At 40.1% G+C, this 19,670-nt stretch overlaps 1 protein-coding gene across 2 annotated transcripts in view; it reads left to right on the forward strand.

The window, feature by feature from the left end:
* Positions 1-19,670, forward strand: part of zgc:174164 (uncharacterized protein LOC570656 homolog) — a 76,542-nt gene that overhangs the window by 50,397 nt on the left and 6,475 nt on the right. For both annotated transcript variants that reach the window (XM_041209831.1, XM_041209832.1), the window contains exons 12-16: positions 922-1,093; positions 2,132-2,221; positions 14,273-14,468; positions 16,209-16,314; positions 16,412-16,586. In XM_041209831.1, coding sequence (XP_041065765.1) covers positions 922-1,093; positions 2,132-2,221; positions 14,273-14,468; positions 16,209-16,314; positions 16,412-16,586 — 739 coding nt within the window. The remainder of the gene's footprint in view (positions 1-921; positions 1,094-2,131; positions 2,222-14,272; positions 14,469-16,208; positions 16,315-16,411; positions 16,587-19,670) is intronic.

A 19,670-nucleotide genomic window follows, 5' to 3' on the forward strand; every position in this document is an offset into this window, starting at 1 on the left:
TTAAGGAAATGGAATTGTTCTCTCAAGGAAAAGATGTGACTAAGTTAACCCAACTGATGTTTTCAAGATTATAAAGGGAATTGACAAAATAATCCAGGCAAGTTATCTGCTAGGATGAAGGGTTTAAATTTCAGGAACACATTACAAATGAAGAAGTCAGGGAGAGAATTGTGGAATCAATTACCACAAAATGCCATTAAAGCATTTACTATAAGTAGGTTCAACGTACAGCTGAGTGCTTCTGGAGAGTAAAGGTATTGGGGATTTGATAAGAGGTCGCTAGATGTGGTAGAAAAAAGGACAAACCTTATAGAGTCCTTTTTGGTTAGTAAAAGATCCTCATTGAATTGTAAAATGATTCATCACAAAAGGAGGCCATTCAGCCCATCATGCTTGTGCTAACATTTTGAAAGAGCTATCCAATTAGTCCCTTTCACCAGAATGTTTCTGTTTCAAGTATTTATCCAATTGCTTTTTGAAGGTTATTATTGAACCTGCTTCCATCATCCTTTCAGGCAGTGCATTCCAGATCATGACAACTTGCTATGTAAAAATATTTGCCCTCTTCTCACCTCTGGTTCATTTTGCCAATTATCTTTGTCTTTTAATTACTGACCACTTCTGCCACTGGGAACTGTTTCTCCTTATCTGCTCTATTAAAACCTGTCATGCTTTTGAACACCCCTATTAAATCTCCCTTAACCTTTGCTACTCTCAGGAGAATAAAGTCTGCTTCTTTAGTCTCTCCACGGAACTGATCTGCAGTATTAATTTAATACACCAAGCAGCAGTAATTACAGCTGTCCTTTAAATAAATATGGTGATCAATGCCTTGAATGTCATTGTTCAAAACGATTGCTTCGGGTGAGAATTAGTAGGAATGAATTACTTATATATATTTCAAATGTCATTTTATTACAGGGGTTCCAAGAATTTCAGTAGCTGCAGTCAAGATGATTTTGTAAAGTTGATTGAGAGAGGAGGTGGACTATGTCTTCAAAATGAACCTAACCCAGAAGATCAGTATTCCCTACCTTCCTGTGGTAATTATATTGTTGATGAAGGAGAGCAATGTGACTGCGGTACACCACAGGTTAAATTTCAATCTCATTATATTTTTTTCCAATTCATTTTTTAGAAACCCCTTATTTTGTCAACTTCAAATTTAAGGACAAAATGTAGGCCCTTCTAATTATGATTTTTCGAATGTTCTCTTGACCAGCCTCCATTCTTGACCCTTCATAAATTTAAACTAATCTAAACCTCTGCTACTCATATCCCCTCCTCACCCTTGTTCTTGATCAACTATATTGGATGCCAATCCCCAATGCGCTAAATTTAAAATTCTTCTCCTTGTATTTAAACCTCTCCATGGCCTCGTCTCTCCACCCCCTCAGCTGTGCAACCTTCATGAGCCCTACAAATCCCTTCACCCTCAAACTCTCTCTTGCTCTGACTCTGCCCTTGGAAATTCTCTTGTCGCTTTGCCTCACTCTAGGCATCTCTGGCTTAAGCTGCCAAGGCCTAGGGAATTCCCTCCTTAAACTCATCTGCCTTCCCATCCGCTCTCCTCCTTTAAATCCATCGTTAAAACCCACCTCTTTGACCAAGCTTTTGACCATCCCACTTAAGAGTCTTTTCCTTCTGCCTCTGTAAAGTCTCATGGGATATTTTTCTATGTCAAAGGCACTATCTAAAAACAAGCTCTAGTTGTCAATGTGATACTGTACAGAACCTAATGATAATCAACAACTGAACTGACTAATCATCAAGAAATTATATTGAAAAATAGTACCTTGCCAATTCATCCAAGAGGGATTAAACTGTTAGTTCAACCAATAATCAAACAGCAAGCAATTAAATATAAAACTGTATTTTTTTTTACCTTAACTGATAATATTTTATTAGATGAAATTGGGTAATCTGATTTGTGTTATTTTCTTGTTTCTCCACTGCTGCAGTTTTATATATGACAGTCATATGGTATGTGCAGTGACCCCACTATAGAGTTTAAAAAACTTTGTTAAGCTCAAACACTTAAATGGAATTTACAACTAGCTCATACTTTAGGAACTTTATAAATCAGTTTTCTCATTTCCATTGTTATTACCTTTCACTTTCTTTTCTCTAGAAATGCACTAATCCTTGTTGTAATGCAGCCACTTGTACTCTAACATCAGGGTCACAATGTGGAGATGGGAAGTGCTGTGAGAACTGCAAAGTAAGTAAACTAGATCTGCTGTAAAGGTAACAGTCTCAGACTTGTAAAGTTACAATAGAAAAATATGCTTTTTAGATGTTGATGGATAGACAATGTGAATAAGGCACTCACCAGATTTTCCTCACAGATGCAACTTTCTTCCATCACAATGCATTTATCTACAACCTCACAGAAAACTCACAACAGTGCAATTAAATTCACACTTCCTGTAATAAAATATAATTCCCATTATAAGAGACCCATGAACACATGTAAAGAGGGAAAGAAGTTTTCAATATAAAATTTTACAAGCATTTTCTCTTTTTGCTCAAGATTTCCAGCATTGGCACTTTTCTTTATACTTCTCATGATAAAATAATGCTGCTTTAACTTATCTGGCTTTGAATTATTTTCCTTGTCACATCACTACTCTGCTTCTCAGCATAAGCTTTCAAAATTCAACTTTCCTGTTGTAGAGACAGTTAAAGGATATATTCCCTGTAACCAGAGTCAGTACTTGGCATATTCAAAGCAATACCTAACTTGACCTCCTCCTATTCCCAAGTTATACACTGGATTGTTTTACCTGGCCTTCCTTTTCATTATGCTTTGTGTTGCTTATCATTAGCAGAAAAAGCAAATACAGAAACTTTAGAGACTGGCTTTTCCTTCAGAATGGGTATTGATTGGTCATGGCAGTGCTTTGCCAAGCAAGTTAAGCTTGCCATGACCCAGGCCATTTTTCTGCATTGTGGTCAATCTCAGGCACAGGATCTCTGCTCGCTGCGGAGGGAGTTTACCACTTCCAAGCAGGAAATTCTTGTGGTGATGTACAGAGGGCTCGTTAAATCACATTTACATGGCTTTGCCAACAACTCCCACATCTCGTGAATGAATATTAATTTTTTTTTAAATCATGCACCAGACACCCCTCAAATGCTTTCAACTGTAGAGATTTTGATATTTCTGAATGAACTCTGTCAGAGGCTGTCAGGATTTGGAAGGCACATGAGAGAGAGAAGTAACCCATCTTTCTAAAAATTTCTCATTCAACTAACCGTTATTTGTCTCTGTCGTATATTGCTGTCTTGCTGTTTATCAGAGGTACTGAGGGGAGAAGGGGGAAAGACTGTGAAATAAGCTGATATCTGAGGTTCTGCCCTCTCATTATCATTGAAATATGATGAGGTAGTCAAAGAGCAGAAAGCCAACATTTCTCCTAATGCGATGGGGAGAAAACTTTGGAGGCTAACATCAAGGGCAGGGATTTAGCATTATGCCTCCCTGCCTTACTTTTCAAGTTAAAGTACTTTAGTACCACCTAAGACTGGATAACCATCCTGAGGGTAATCTACAACCAAACAAAAGCAAGTAAAGCAAGAGTGTTAGCCAAATACATTATAGAATAATAAGTGCAATGCAGAACAATAAACTGGCAATTTTCCAGAAAGTATATCTTCCCTTTGATATTAAACAATGTAGTCAAGGGATATAAGGTTAGAAATTGGTAGTGTTATGATCACAGCAGATGTTATTGTTGAGCAAGCCAGACCCCAGAGTGAAGCCTGTTTCACTGATCATAAACCTTTTTTATTGTGAAAATGAGGAAGCAAAGCTACTGACCTCAAAAACATAGAACTCCAGTAACACCTTTAGAATTTTAAAACTAAAAGATTTATTAAAAAGTAAAAAACTTAAGCATACAAGATTAAAGTTACACAGTTAAAACAGACTTATAGAATAACCCCCAATAAACCTGCTTGGTCAAAGTACACAATTAAACTATCCTCTTGGCAGCAAACCTCATAATTTTTAACCATAAAAATCCAGTAATATTACTCCAAGTCAAGGAATTGCTGTCACCTTAATAAAGGTACACCTCATGACTTCTCAAACACTTCCACTCTGATGTGGGATTCCAAAAGAGGTTCAGAAACAAACTGTTTCCTATAACACAGATTTTCCTGACTTAACACTGGGTGATTGCCTCCAATTCAAAACTTTCACAGCTTCTCAGCATCTCACACGAAGGAGCTAGTCTTCAGGGCTTTCCCCAACAGGCACCACAAACTCAGTTAAACATCCTTCCTTAAATATCATTTTTCATCTTTCATCTCAGGTTCCTTTGTCCTCAAACATCTCTTTGAACTCAACTTCTCCAAATATAAAAATCTGTTATGTTTTCTATTTTGTCTCTGCTTTTGGGTTAATAACATTTTATATACCTTCCCCTGTTTACTCATGAAGCCTTTGTAAGATGCAGATGTACCTTTCTACCTCTGAAATCCCTTTTGAAATTCAACAGCTGAAAAATGAATTTTCCCATTTATTTCACAATGCAAATTTAAAATCCACCCTATTTATTTGTAACTAAAGTCCACCATAACCTCTCACTACCAGTGGATCAACATAACACCTTTAACCTTTCATCTCTTAGCTCTGACAAACAACCTGTCTCTAATGACCAACACCTGTTTAACTAGCCCTGGACACGGACACAGCCCCACGCCCCTCTGCACACACACACACACACACACACACACACACACACCTTTCTTTAGCTACACAAAATACAACATAATCCCAAAAAAATAAAAGAAATAAAACTCTCATCACCTCCCTCAAAGCAAAAATGAAATATCATATTTGTAAAGATGCTTTCATTTTCTTAACCCACTTCTTATTACTTACTATATTTATCTATGCAAAAGACGATTACACTATTATGTACATGAATGCAATATGAAAATATACACAAGTCTTTGGTAAGAATAAAGCTCGTCCTAGTCCATTTTCAAATTCCAACATCCAAGTCCTTTTGAATTTAAACTTTTGACAATGTATCCGCAATTATATTCTCTCATCCAGCCACGTGTCTAATTTTCAAATTGAATGGTTGCAATAATAAATTCTACAAAAACAGCCTGGTGTTTTTATCCTGAAATTTCTCCAGGAACTTCAAAGGGTTGTGGTCAGTATATACAACCATCTCTTTCAGCATACACTTCAAAACACTGCAAAGCCAGAACCAAACTTAAGGGCAGAACTTTGCCATCAGCGTGCAGGGGCGGGCCCGAAACGCTGATGCATAAAATGATGCATAATGATGTCAGGCATGGGTCCCTATTAAAGCCTTTAAAAAGTAATTTAGCTTGTCAGCAATACTGAGGGGAATGTTTAAATAATTTTTTACTTTATTTATGAAAAAGTTTTATTGTTTACTTAATCTCCCTAAGGCAGCTCCATGCCTCAGGGAGATTGCTGCACTCTTTTGCGCGCATGCGTGGAAGAGCACAGGCCCCAACTGTCCCTCCCCCTCGCCCGCCCGCACAGGTAGTGCTGAACACTACTGGCCGTACGTTACACTGGGCAGGCGTTAATTGGCCCGCCCGCGTAAAATGGCAGCACGCAGCCCACCCCCACCTGCTCCCATTCACCCAGTCCGCCCGCCATAGGAAAAAAATCCAGGCCCATGTTACTTTGCTGACATAATCTAGAAACAGCAAATGTTACTTTAACGTTGATTTATACTGAAATATTTTAAAGGGTTCCTGTTATAAAGTGATCTACACTCCATGTCTCCATTCAAATTTTCTGTTCTTCTTTAACAACCCAGTTAATGGAACACCTACATTTGCTGAAATTTGGTACAAATTTTCGATAAAATCTACTCATGCCAATAAACCACAAAACTTCCCATTGTGTTGTAGGCAATGGGTGCTCCACAATAGCCTTTAATTTTGCATCCCATGGGACTACTTGACCATGTCCAACAATGTGGCCTAAATATGTGGCTTTTGTCTTCACAAATTCACTTTTAGCCAAGTTTATAACTAAAGTGGCCTCTTGTAGTCAGTCAAATAGTTCCTTCAAATACTGGAGATGTTCTTCCCTGGTCTGACTGAACACCACTAAGTGATCAATATAGGTTGCACAATTGCTCAATCCCTCAATCACTTTGTTTGTTAGTCTCTGAAATGTTGCTGGTGCATTTTTCATAAAAGGACATTACCTCACATTGATAGACTATTTGGAGTTATAAAAGCTGATATCTCTTTTGCCCTTTCCTATAATGGTACTTGCCAGTATCCCCAAAGTAAGTCAATTTTTGTAATAAATATTGATTGTCCAACTCTTTCAATGCAATCCTCCAACAGTGGAATAGGATACAAATCTACCTTTGTTATTGCATTTACTTTGTGATTCTTAAGTACTTTGGGATAATCAATACACACAGTCTTTGCGATCCATCAGGTTTTGGCACCATTATGATGGGTGAACTCCAATTACTGTGACAATTATCTATGATGTCATTTTGAAGCATGAATTAAATTTATTTCTGCACTTGAGCCAATTTTATTGGATTTAATCTATACTGGTGTTGCCTTATTGAAACTGAATCCCCCACATCAATGTTATGCATAGCCAAAGTTGTCTTTCCTGGCCTATTCCCACAAATTGCTTTGTGTGACTGCAACAGCTTCTGTAAGTCACTTCGATAGTTTTCTGGAAGGTAATTTAATATCGCATTTAGATTCTTAGGTACTTTCTCATTTTCCAATTTAATCAGAGGAAGATCAATTTTAGAATCTTTAATTTCTGTTTCCTCCTCTTTACCTACAGCTACTAGTACCTCCTTCTGTTTAACCTCCCTGTCAAAGTACCATTTGAGCATGTTTACATGGCACACTTGATGACTCTTTCTTCTATGTGGGTATTCACTACACAGTTTACCTCATTCAGTTTCTTTTCGATCTGATAAGGTTCACTAACCTTGCCTTTAAAGGTTCACCTGAAACTGGCAACAAAACCAGCACTTTTTCCCCAGCCACAAAATTTTGAGCCTTTCCCGTTTATCCGTATTTGCCTTCGTTACTTGCTGAGATACTTTTAAATATTTCCTAGCTAACTCACATGTCCCACTTAACCTTTCTCTGAATTTCATCACACAACCTAGGAGAGTAGTTTCAGAACTCTGAATCGCTAATTTCTCCTGAATCAGTTTGAGTGGTTCCCTTACTTCATGACCATAAATTAACTCAAAATGACTAAACCCTGCTGACTCATTAGGGGTGTCCCTAATAGCAGACAACAAGAATGGAATTCCTTGATCTCAATCATGCAGGTAGTCTTGCTCTAATCATGGACTTTAAAGTTTGATGCCACTTTTCCAAAGCAGCTTGTGATTCAGGGTGATAAGCTGACAACCTGAATTGCTTTATCCCCAGGCTGTTCATTGCTCCTTTAAACAGCTGTGACATGAAATTGAAATCTTGATCCGACTGTATTTCTTTTGGCAATCCGTATCTTATAAAGAATTTGGTTAACTCTTCTGCAGTCACCTTTGCAATGATTTTACTTAAAGGCATAACTTCTGGAAACCTCAAGGACACAGCCATGATTGTCAGTAAATACTGATTCCCACTTCTAGTCTTAGGGAGGGGTCCTATGCAAGATCTGGGAAAATCCAATCGCTCTTGCATCCTGGCTCTCTTGGTCCTGGGCGAAATGCAGAAAGTTGTGTGCCTTTGCGAATATTACATTCATGACCTCATGGATGCATTTGTGAGTAGAGGCTTGTGATATCCCACAGAGGTCACCTGTGGAGCCCTGAAAAGAGCCACTGGCATAGAAATTGAACACCACTGTTACTTTCACAGCCACTGGCAATGGATGGCCTCCATGCCCGCATGATGCTAAATCCTGCAGTAGCTGGCAGATATGACCGACCAGTTCCCTAGTAATGTGTAGTCTTCAACGATACAGGTTCTCAGTCAACCGCAGGAATGACCCTGGGTCCAGCTAAGCAGCGATCAATGATGGCTTGCTGTGGCTCTTCGGCAGCGTGTGCAGGAGCCCCAGCCGACCCTTCTTCCAGAGGACGCTGCCCCTCCCTCCGTGCAAACAGGCAGGCACCTCAGTCGCTCTTTTCTCCATTGTCTTCACTCTCTGTACACCATGAGGCATACAGCTAGTTCACCAGTCTCCATGATCCGGATGTATTCCTCCTGCAGATGAAAGAGTGACATGTGGATTAGCATGGGTGTACTAAAAACCTCTTTTGGTTAAGTCTGAAGGCCCCTTAAAACATCCCAGAGAATGCTGGCCTCCACTTGGATGGCCAGAGATTAGTGCACTGTATGGCTGCCCGAAACCGACATTCCTCTGCCCCACTCCACCTGACCATTTGACGGCAAATTTGGCCATTGGACTGCATGCTGTGTTCTTAGCTCAGGTGCAGGCATTCTCCAAACCACACTGCAAGGCTGCACTATTAGCTTGAACCATGGGGGAGACTGATCCAAACCAGGATGATGACATTGCAAGGGGCTATGAGTGCCTCCACCAGTTACTACTCCATGGCCAGCTTTGGCAAGGAGATTGTACAATGTGCCCAGTCATCCAACTGTTCTGCAGTCCACTAAAACGCTCATTAGTTTGCAGTCTGTGCCCGAGGGATGAAAAATTCTGGAGCACTTGGCGGCACTTCGATGCCTCTGCATTGGATGAGTGGGCAGATAAGCTGGAGGCTCGAACCCAATCATATCATTGTGACTGCACTTGAACTGTTTCAGCTGCAAAGGAATGGTCACTTTATATAAGGTGTTCCTCCACCCCACACATGCTTGTGTGCTACCTTCAACATCAGGACACCCTTTGCCCCCCACCCTCCACAAGTCGCCTCAACCACAGGGTGGACTTTGGCCCAACCCAACATGCCTCAACCTAGAAGTCCAACAGGTGTCCCTTGCGAACACTCAGCAACATTACTATGCACTCCCCTCTGAGATCTCCTCAAAGTGCAGCCCGCCAAGTGCACGCCTTTTATATGCTGTTGTGAAACACGTCGGCGTGACTGGGGCGGCTAATCCAGTGGGAGGGGGAATGAATCTGGCAGGCTAGCCTTATAGTGATATACTGATGTATTACAATGAAGTTAAACGTTGTCCGATGGTGGGAAACGCAGCCCACCATTGACAGGCTGAGTGGATGATCGCAACCCGATTTCACAACGTCGTGAAACCAATTTTTGCCTTCTCGCCATATTGTCCACTCACACTACCAAACACACCCGCGCCAGTGGTCACAGAAAGTTCCACTATCTGACTTTCTCCTCGTGAGCAATCTTTTCAAAACTAAATCCAGCCAGCTGAGGTACAGATTCCTCTCCTTGCCCTTTAGATTCTTCCTCTTCCTGTCTAACATTGTGTGCCTGTGACCTCATCACCACACAATCCAGGATGGTCTTCTTGTAAAACCTCTGTATTTCACTAGGTTTTTCTGATACTTTATGAGTAGTCAATATTTGAGATCCAGCTATGTCATTTCCTAAAATGAATTGAACTCCTGTAATGGGCAATTTCTCTGCCAGTCCAATAAGTACCTGTCCTGTTTTCAAATCACTTTTGAAATTTATTCTGTATAGTGAGATAGGTCTAAATCCACCATATATTCCACTAACTAACACTTTATCCTGCAATAACCATTCTGGACAACAAATGGCACTATCCCATATCATTTGTGATTGATTGGCACCTGTATCCCTTAAAATTTTGACAGACTTTGCTTCTTTTCCCAAAAAACAAGGACATATTTTCCCCTCACATATAAAATCTTTCAATATCTCTGTAAGTTGCCCTTTAGAATTTCCTTGGGTAGGTTGTGAACATGTTCCCACTTCTCGGGCTAATTCCAACTCTTCTTTTCTCACCTGCATGAATGCTACTGGTTTACCTCTCACTTGGATTTCAGAGCCCACAGCACTTTTATTTACAGAACTCTTCTGAGTTCCTATCACTGCAATCGGTCTCCCATTTAACTTCCAACAATTCAACCTCATATTCAGTCTTTTTACAATGATAACATCCTACCTTTTTTCCTTCACTTTTGCCCTCTATCTTTTCATCTTTAGTAGACTGGCATCCTTCAGCTTGCTCCTTGTTACCAAAACTTTTACCATCATTAGGCTTTCTGAATCTACAATTTCCTTGCCGATTCCCATATAATCCTTTTCCCATACTCAACTGCCTGTATGAAATATTGTAAGTATCAGCTAAAACACCAGCTTCTGATCTTTTACTTTGCATTTAATTTAAATAAGTTCTGATGATTACCGGAATACTATTTCTAAATTCTTCCATAATCATAGTTTCTCTTAAATTTTCAATAGTCTTTTCTAATTTCAATGACCTAAACCATTGATCCCACAGAGTTTCCTACTCTCTTGCAAACTCTACAAATGTCTGATTAGGTCATTTCTTATGGTCCTAAACTTCATCTTGTGAGCTTCAGGGACAAGCTCATAAACATTTAGTATTGCCCTTTTAACTACCTCATAGTCTGCAGATTTTCCTCTGATAAACTAACATACTCTACATGGCTGTACCTGACAAAATACTCTGTAACATGATAGTCCAAGCATCTCTTGGCCAAATCAATTTCATAGCTATCTTTTCAAATGAGGTGAAATATCTTTCAACTCCATCCTCCTTAAATTTAGGTACTAACCAAAGATTCTTAGTTAAATCAAATTCCTCGAAGGAATCAAAATCTCCATCTGAATTATTATCTCTCCTTTCCTCCTTTACTCTAAGCTTCACTTTATACAATTCATGCTGGGTGGCTTCTTTCTCTCTCTCTGAAGCTGTCTATCTCTTTCCTTATCTCTTTTCCCAATTGCTAACTTCTCTCTCTGAAGTTCAAGTTCAAGCTTTCACATTTCTGTTTCTTGCAATCTTTTACTTTCCTTTTCTTGCTCCTCTCTTTCCCATTGAAACTTTTGTATTTCTATTTCTTTTAATCCATCCTTTTCTCAAGTTTTTAAAAAAATTTCTCTTCCTTTCTCTTTTTCTTTCAATTCAAGTTTCTGCCTTTCCCTATCTCTTTCTATATCAAGCTTCCTATATCTCTCATCGCAGTAGGAATGGTGACTCCCTGCTATTTGACCACCCTGTCATAATTAAATGATAATGAGAGGGTGGAATCTCAGACATCACCTTACTTCACAGTCTTCCCTTATCCCCTCTCAGTATCACTGACACACAGCAAGACTGGAATCAGGAATGTATGACAGAGACTTTAACGGTTAGTTGAATGAGAAATCTTTAAAAGGTTGGGACCTTGTTTGGCTCCTTCTCCCTCTCATGTGCTCTTCAATGCTGGCAGGCTCCAACAGAGTCCATTTAGAGGCATCAAGATCTATACATTGAAAGGGTTAGGGTGGGAATGTAGTGTTGAGGTAGGGGGTCAGCCACGACCTTACTGAATGGTGGAGAAAACTCAAAGGGACATGTGGCCTACTCCTGCCTCTGTTTGTTATGTTCCAATATTAGATATTATCTGGTTATTATTCATTTTACAGCTTTCTCCAATTCTCACCTGATTGTGGTGACTCTTGCTGGTTTTCATTTCATAGTGGGAGCAAATCCCCTGATAAGGCCTCGCAGAGAAGGCTGGTGGAGGCCTCCATCTAGGTTACCACATCCATCACACTGCTTGGCTTAGTCCCCAGCGCAAGGCTCAGAAAGCATTCGTTTTTCAAACGCAGTCCTGTGAGGTCCAAATTCCCAATCTCCTTAGCCCAGAGAGACTTGGGTTGCTCCCCTTGGACAGCACAAGTTGCTTCTGTTTATTTGTGTTCTGTCCCCTGACCACTACTCTACGCTATACCTCACTATCTCAGTTTCCAGGTTGGATAAATCTGGTGTTTGTGAGAGATAGAGTGATTCAGCTTCCTCTGGCACACCTAGCTAATGAGAAGGGGAAGAGAAATGACCAAGGTCTCCTTATAAGAAGCCTTCAAGTTTTGTTATGATATGGCAGGTGGTAATTGCTGGGCTGACAAAATTCCAAAGGGAAACTTGGTCAAGCTATCACCAATGATTTACAATTTGTATTTATTTTAAGAAGGTTTTGTGTACTGGAGTCAGAAGTATAAATTCTGCTACTGCTTTTAGAGATTTTAAATATTAAATTAAAACATTTATTAACAAAAGAAAACTTAAACACACAAGATTATAGTTACAGTTACATTTGGTCTTACAACATTCCCCAAAAGATTTTTACTTAGCTAGACTCACAACAAACACCCTCTTCCAGGCAAAAGTCCCTAAAGATTTTTAATCTATAAAACATCCAGCAAGGCACTCACTGTTGATATAAGGGAGGTATTTCACAAGCTTCTCTCTCTGTCTCACCTGACAATGGAAATCCAAGGCTTGTAACAAAACCTTGCTTTCTGGAACAACCAAACACTTCCCTGGAGTGGCTAGAAGCTGCTTCCTTCTCAGGACTGTGCTTGCACAGCATACTCTTCAAAATCACATGGACACACACCCTTCAAACAGCTTTCAATCTTTCCTTCCATACATTTTCCCCCTTTCATCTCTAAACCCATTGTTCTTAACTGTCTTTTGAAAGTTCCCTTTCCCAGAATCTAAAAATCTTTTACATTGTCTTTATGGCCACTATTTCAGGAAAAATAAACTTAATAATTTTGCTTTATTCATTTATCATATTTGCCAGTTGTAAAACTTACTTTCATTTCTCTTTAAATTCAACAGCTAAAAATTCAACTCCTCACCCATCTTCTAATGCAAATTCCTATCCATGTTGTATTTACCAGTATCCTATCTTAGCTCACTCATCTCCACTTCAAAAATGCTTGCTTTATACCTAACTCTTTGATGGTTTAAACCTTGCAGCCTGACTGTCTTCAGTCTAATTAAATTAGTCTCACAGATACATATACACATACACACAGAGCAAGTGAATGAAATAATAAAATGAAGAAAAAACAGCAGGAGAAAGTAATAACCACAAACCTTGAGCTGGTCTCTTTCCTCTGAGGCCTACCCCATCTCCAGCTCCATCTATGGCTTCTCTCCCCAGAATTTGCAAGGGTTTCTCCTCATACAATATTAGTGTACAAATGTTAGGGAGTCCTGTATATGTTCTCTCTCTTCCTGCTGTAACCAGGATAGAAAAAATGTGAGGTTGCAATTGTCATGATGATATACAGTGTTACCTAAGAGTCAGAATGCAGCCCACAATGGGTGTCTTAACATGCACGTGCCTGATTTGGCTGCATTACATGCGATGATTACTTTAACCTGAATGAATGTTACAGTGTGGGTGAGGGAACACCTCCAGGAAAAGGCCAGTGATGTGAAGTGTTACTAGATACTTAATTGGTATTTAAGGCAAACATTGAAATTAATTTAACCATATGTGAGGTGGGTAATTTTAAATGTTATTGGTGATTAATAGTGAAATAATAGAAGAATGGGTTTGCTTACCTTGGCAGGTCTGATAAACATATCATACACAGTATGTTGTTCCTGATATTCATGCTGATTGCCATTTCCTACCATTCTTGTTGGGCAGCTTGTCTGTGGGACCTGGTCTATTCCATCTTCATTGGGAAAATGAGGCATTGTGTGACCTGCAGAGCTGCTTGCACATGTGCTTGCAAATTGCAAGTGCCTGTCCCCTTAAGCTGCAGCAGGCTTTTAAATTACGTAGCCGTATAATTTACCAGCCAGCAGTGGGAAAGAACTCAATCAAAGGCATTTTCTATGCCACAGTTCCCTGAGTTTATGCAAATTACATTGAATCTTAGAATGTGCATGAGGTTGGTGCACTACAGGTTGAATAGGTGTTCTGCTCATATCACCCCACCAATCTACATTTCACTCACACCACATTGGAAAAGATGGTAAACTGTTTCTTTCCCATACCAAAATGAAACAAATGTAAATAAGACTTGTTTTTTTAGGCAATTTATTGCTTTAACGTTACTCTAAAATCCTACATAGCGTGGGATTTTCCCATCCTGCCAGTGGCAGGCATCATCACAGGCAGGACAAGAAAATTTGGAGAGCGGCCAAAAGTCAATTCTCTCCAAATTTTCCCGACCTGCCCGTGACAATGCGCAGCAATACATTTCTCCAGTTATTCAGTGCTATTAATTTTCTGAAAGCTCAGGAACAGAAATGTGTATTTTGTAAAATAATGAACAAACATCAGCATTAATAAACATTGACTCATTCTGAGACTTATTGTTCTATGTAGTTCCGCCCCGCAGGGACTTTATGCAGAGGAACAGTGAATATCTGTGACCTCCCAGAGTACTGCAATGGCTCCTCGCGCTTATGCCAGCCTGATGTCTTTATCCAAAATGGTTATCCATGTGCAAATGGTACAACGTACTGCTATGAAGGTTTATGTCAGACATACGATGCACAATGTCAGGCACTCTTTGGCTCTAGTAAGTATAACTGTTAACATTCCTAAAGATCACAGAAAATACAAGTCTTTATTCTAATTTGAAAAGTTCTTATTTGAAAATATTCATACTTTATTTCAGAATAAAAATAAAATTATAATCTAAAGGCTTGAGGCTGAAATTCCCCCATGGAAAAGGCCCAATACTAACCTTCACAGGCCAAAAATATTGTTACAATCCCCAGCTGAGGTTAATACTGGACAAGCCTGATTCCAGGGTGGAACCCAGCTTGATAGATCCTAGCTTTTATTTGTTTGTTCAGGTATGTGGAGAGGTGCTATTGAATAGAGTCACTAGAGTCAGCTAATGAACTTTTAGCAAAAGAATAAAACATTTATTAAACAAGAAAAGATGAACTATATTACAATACTCCTTCACCCACAACTATACCTTTTACAAGTATATACAGGTTTGTAAGGGTAACACAAGTTACAAAGCTATCTCATACTCTAATGTTCACAGTAAGTACACAGTCCATATAAACCAATAGGCACCCTATGATCAGACACACCACACTCTGAAACCAAGTGACAGATGCCACCTCGAACAGATGCTATGGGTCTCTCCTCAACTTTCCCCAGACACTTTTCATGCCATGAACCAACCGGTCTCACTGCACTCCACCTTTCACATGAGGGTTCCAATCTCCACTTTCCAAGAACCCGCTCTGGAACCTTCTCCCAAACGCTTTCTCTCAGATGCCTTCTGCCAAGGGTTCACCTTCAGGGTTTTGAACTCTCCTTCTGATGTTCCTCTCCACTGGTTCACCACATGCATTCAAGCTGAATTCCACACACTCTTACCAACTCAGCTGTCAACAGTACACCACTGCTTCATGTACCCATAGCAAAGAGTTACAGACTTTCTTTGGACCTTCTGGCCTCTTGCAAGCTGTTCTCACTTTAAATACCTCCCTGCAGTTTTTGTCTCTTTAAATCTGACACTTGGAACCTTTCCCTCTGCCCCTCACTCCTCACTTCAGTAACAGGACCTTTTCAAGGTTCCTTTTCTTCCTTTGACTAGAAGGTCTTTCCCCTGTCTCTGTCTCACTCCTTTGGCCTTGGGACCTTTTGGTTTTTTTGAGAAATCCACTCTCACTCCATAGTTCTCTTTCCCAGTGTCCAGTCTCTCTGGAGTCCTGGCTTCAAAGTGAACTCAAAACTTGTTTCTTTAGTTTTATTATGTGGGTCTGTAGGAGGGACCTGCCTCCCTGGGCCCCTGTTGCTAGGCAACAGCCAAGTTGCTCTATTCTTGTTTGTTTAACTTAGCTGCAACAGTCGTAAAACTCTCATTAGAAATGCAGACACTTTTTAAAGTGAAACTAAAACTCAATTTGACCTTTCTTAACACAGAAATACAAATCAAATTTAAACTTTAAAACTAAAACTCATTTCTAGTACCCACAAATGCAAATATAACTTACATAAACTGTCTCTGTTTCCTAACAATATGACCTTGCCAGCATTACTCAAATTCCAAGGACAAACGAAGAAAATCTTATGGACCTTTAGAGGAAACAGATGTGCAACAGAGTTGGATTTCCATCTGCTGCTTTCCCCACCACTGTTAATGTGAAACATCTAATTATTATATGACATTGTCAATGTCTGAATCATTTTGATGATAACAAAATATTAAATACTGAGTTTTGTACCCATTTATTAGATTGTAGAAAGCATTATTCCAAAGACAAATAACATTGTCCCTGTGATATATTAACAGCTTCACAGCGTGCACCAACTGCATGCTTTAGACATGCAAACCGACAAGGGGATAGGTTCGGGAACTGTGGATTCCAAAATGGCGTATTCAAGAGATGCAGCCTAAGGTATGTTATTGTCTATAAAATAATTAAATGCAAAAAAAAATCACTCTGACATTTTTTTTAAACCTGAGAAGTTGCCTTGTAATCTTCTCCTTTTCAGTGATGCTGAATGTGGTAAAATTCAATGTATAAAAGTGACAGAGAAACCTTTCGGCGTTGACACAAGCACTTCGAATATTGATGGCATTGAATGTGTGAACGCTGACTTTCATGTGGGTACAGATGTCACCGATCCTTCTTATGTGAACACAGGCACTGGCTGTGACGATGGCAAGGTAATAATGAGCCAATATACAGCAATAAAATAAAGAGGTAATGACCAGATATCTTGTAAGATTTGAAGGCTCAGGTTATGAGCTGCATGTTTTTATGGTCAGTAAGCTACTGATGGAACTGCTGTCTATATCATGAATTACAAAACTTTTGACTACTACATTTTCCTATTGTTTCTCACTTCCATGGAAGTTGCCTGGCACCCAGAGGTTTTGATGTGTTTTGAGGTCAGGCCCAGACTCAGTCATTTCCAGCCATTTATCTCCAAGACTAGGGGCAGCATTTTCCCGTCGATGAGCGGGGTGGGGGGCATCCTGACGTCACTGCACGTCACTTAGATTTTCAGTTTGGCGGGCATACAGCCGAGTAGGCTGTGTGCCCGCTGAACTGTCAAGGGCCTATTAAGGCTATTTAAAGCCTAATTAATTCAATTTAATAAGCTTCCCGTCTAACCTTAAGGTTGGCGGGCAGGCGAAGATCCCAGGCAGCCTTCACAATTTTCATGAAACCTCATCCATGGGCGGGATGAGGTTGCACGAACTGTTTTAAATTCTAATAAAAATTTATACATTTATTCTTTGACTTGTCCCAGCTCATGTGATAGTGTCACATGAGGGGACATGTTTTAAAAGTTTAAAAATCCTTTATTTAAAAGTTTAACACTGAAACAAATCTCCCTGAGGCACCTCCATGGGCAAGCCTTAATTGGCCCGTCCACGTAAAATGGTGGCACGGACCCGATTGGTGGCGCTAATCGGATTCGCACCCGCCCCCACACAACCACCCCCCCTCCCCCCACCCTATGGGAGGAAATTTCTGGCCCAGGAAAATGTTGAGCATTTATTTGTATGCATATGCTTTGAACATTAGTATTGACAATGAGGTCCATGGCCCTCTATTCCCATTTTCCCTGCATTCATGTATGGTTTTTCTAGCGCTCTCCCTTGATCTATCCTTGATCTCATGCTACCTCTTTGCCCCTTTTCCTCCTGCAATTGCACTGTCCACTGAGTTTGTAGCTGGCTAGCCCTCCATCACCTTCTTGAATCTAACTTTCTAATCCCATCATCATATCAACTCTGAAAGCCACTCGCTACACTTGCTTGCTGAAACATACTGGCCGATTTTTCAACTGCTAGCCTATCATTTCTCACTTCAACAATGGACAGTCTGTTGTTGAAGATCGAGGGCACTTCAGCCAAGTTACACTGCCCAAGGCTTGTCTGCTGCAATTAACAGGTGGCCTATAATGGTGGCCTATGTCTTATGAGGAGAGATTGAGCAGTTTAGGCCTATACTTACTAGAGTTTAGAAAGGTGAGAGGAGATCTAATTGAGGTATATAAGGTGCTAAATGGGATAGACAAAGTAGATGTGGAGCGGATGTTTCTTCTTGTGGGACATTCGAGAATGAGAGGCCATAGTTTTAGGCTACGGGGTGTTAGATTTAAATCAGAGATGAGGAGGAATTACTTTTCTCAAAGAGCCTTGAATCTGTGGAATTCACTACCGCAGAGTGCAGTGGATGCCAGGACGCTGAATAAATTTAAGGAGGAGATAGACAGATTTTTAATTAGCAATGGGTTGAAAGGTTATGGGGAGAGTGCGGGAAATTGGAGTTGAGGCCGAAATGAGATCAGCCATGATCGTATTGAATGGCAGGGCAGGCTTGAGGGGCTGAATTGCCTAGTCCTGCTCCTAGTTCTTATGTTTTTATGTAACCCATTCATCTGTTTCCAGCATGATTCTGCTTAATATATGCAAATTGGAGTCCTAGGTGGGTTGTAGGGCTCTGACTGCAACTTTCAGGTACAAAAGAATAGAACATGCATGTTCCATCCCTTTGTACCTGGTGAGGCCTAACCATCAGTTCTTAAAGAAACTACTAGAGGCCACATAAAAATGGCCCACAAAGAAAATTCAACCCAGTGCCATCTCATGTGAGGCCCACCCACCCACTGCAGGATTACATCCTCCCTCAATACCCTCCCCCCTCCCACCCCCCACCCCACTACACAGATCCAATCTGCTGGCAACCAGCCAATATTCTGCTCTCTCACAACCACTTGGGACCTGAACTTCACCAGCAACATATAATTGAGGCTTGGATCCAAAATAGGCCTCTCAACAATAACGTTGGATGGGTGTCATGGACACACCACTGATTTGGCACCCATTTTGGGTAGATATTGAACAGTGACCCTCACTACCCAACTGTAACCAAACTGTTCTCATTGCTACTAGTATTCAGCATTTAAATATTTTAAATTTCTGTTGCCATTAAAAAATGGCTTTAAAACTCAAGCTTCCCACTTTCAATTCTTCAGCCTTTTATTTCTCTTGAAGCTGTAGTTTTGAATTCTCATTATTTGTATTTTACCACCTACATACAGAACTATATTGCCACTGATAAAATGTGCCTGCCATTAGCCCATGAAGTTTTTTGTGCATTTGAATTACTGTTATTGGGTTTTTCTAAATACGTGGGATTTTAATTCTGTGCAAGTGGATGATTTTTGAATGTTAAAATTCCGCTCACATGGAATGATGTATTCCAAAAATGCAGAGCAGCACGCATTAGAGACAGGAGCCTTGAAAATCTACAGCTGTTCTGGTATTTCTACCATAAGGTTAGTGGGAATAAGAATCTAATGCCTAGGAACTAGGCCAGGACCTGGATACACCATGGCATAAAGATTTGCACAAATCCAAAACATAGCCATTAATTTTTAAAGGTGTGGGAACTCCAAACTGAAAATTACTTTACCCTGTCTCTGTGGAACCTAGCATATAGTTAAGGCAAGAATAATGACCAAACCAATGGCACACATGAGGACCAGCTAATGCTCCAGATCGTGACCAAACCCCCAAAGACTTTTAACTATATTTTAGTTTTGACGTGGCTCCCTCAACAAAAATGCTGTTGGGAGCACCCATAATATCCACTGAATATGCACAATCCCCAAAACTGCACATCCCCGCCCAACCACCCCACTGATGTACAGTATTAAGTGATCAATTCCTACCCAAATGGAACAAGATATTCTTAATTGTGGTATAGGTAGTGAAGTGAAAAATTAAGTGTAT

Source organism: Carcharodon carcharias, chromosome 17 (genome assembly GCF_017639515.1).
Source record: "Carcharodon carcharias isolate sCarCar2 chromosome 17, sCarCar2.pri, whole genome shotgun sequence".
In the NCBI taxonomy this organism is placed as follows: Eukaryota; Metazoa; Chordata; class Chondrichthyes; order Lamniformes; family Lamnidae; genus Carcharodon; species Carcharodon carcharias.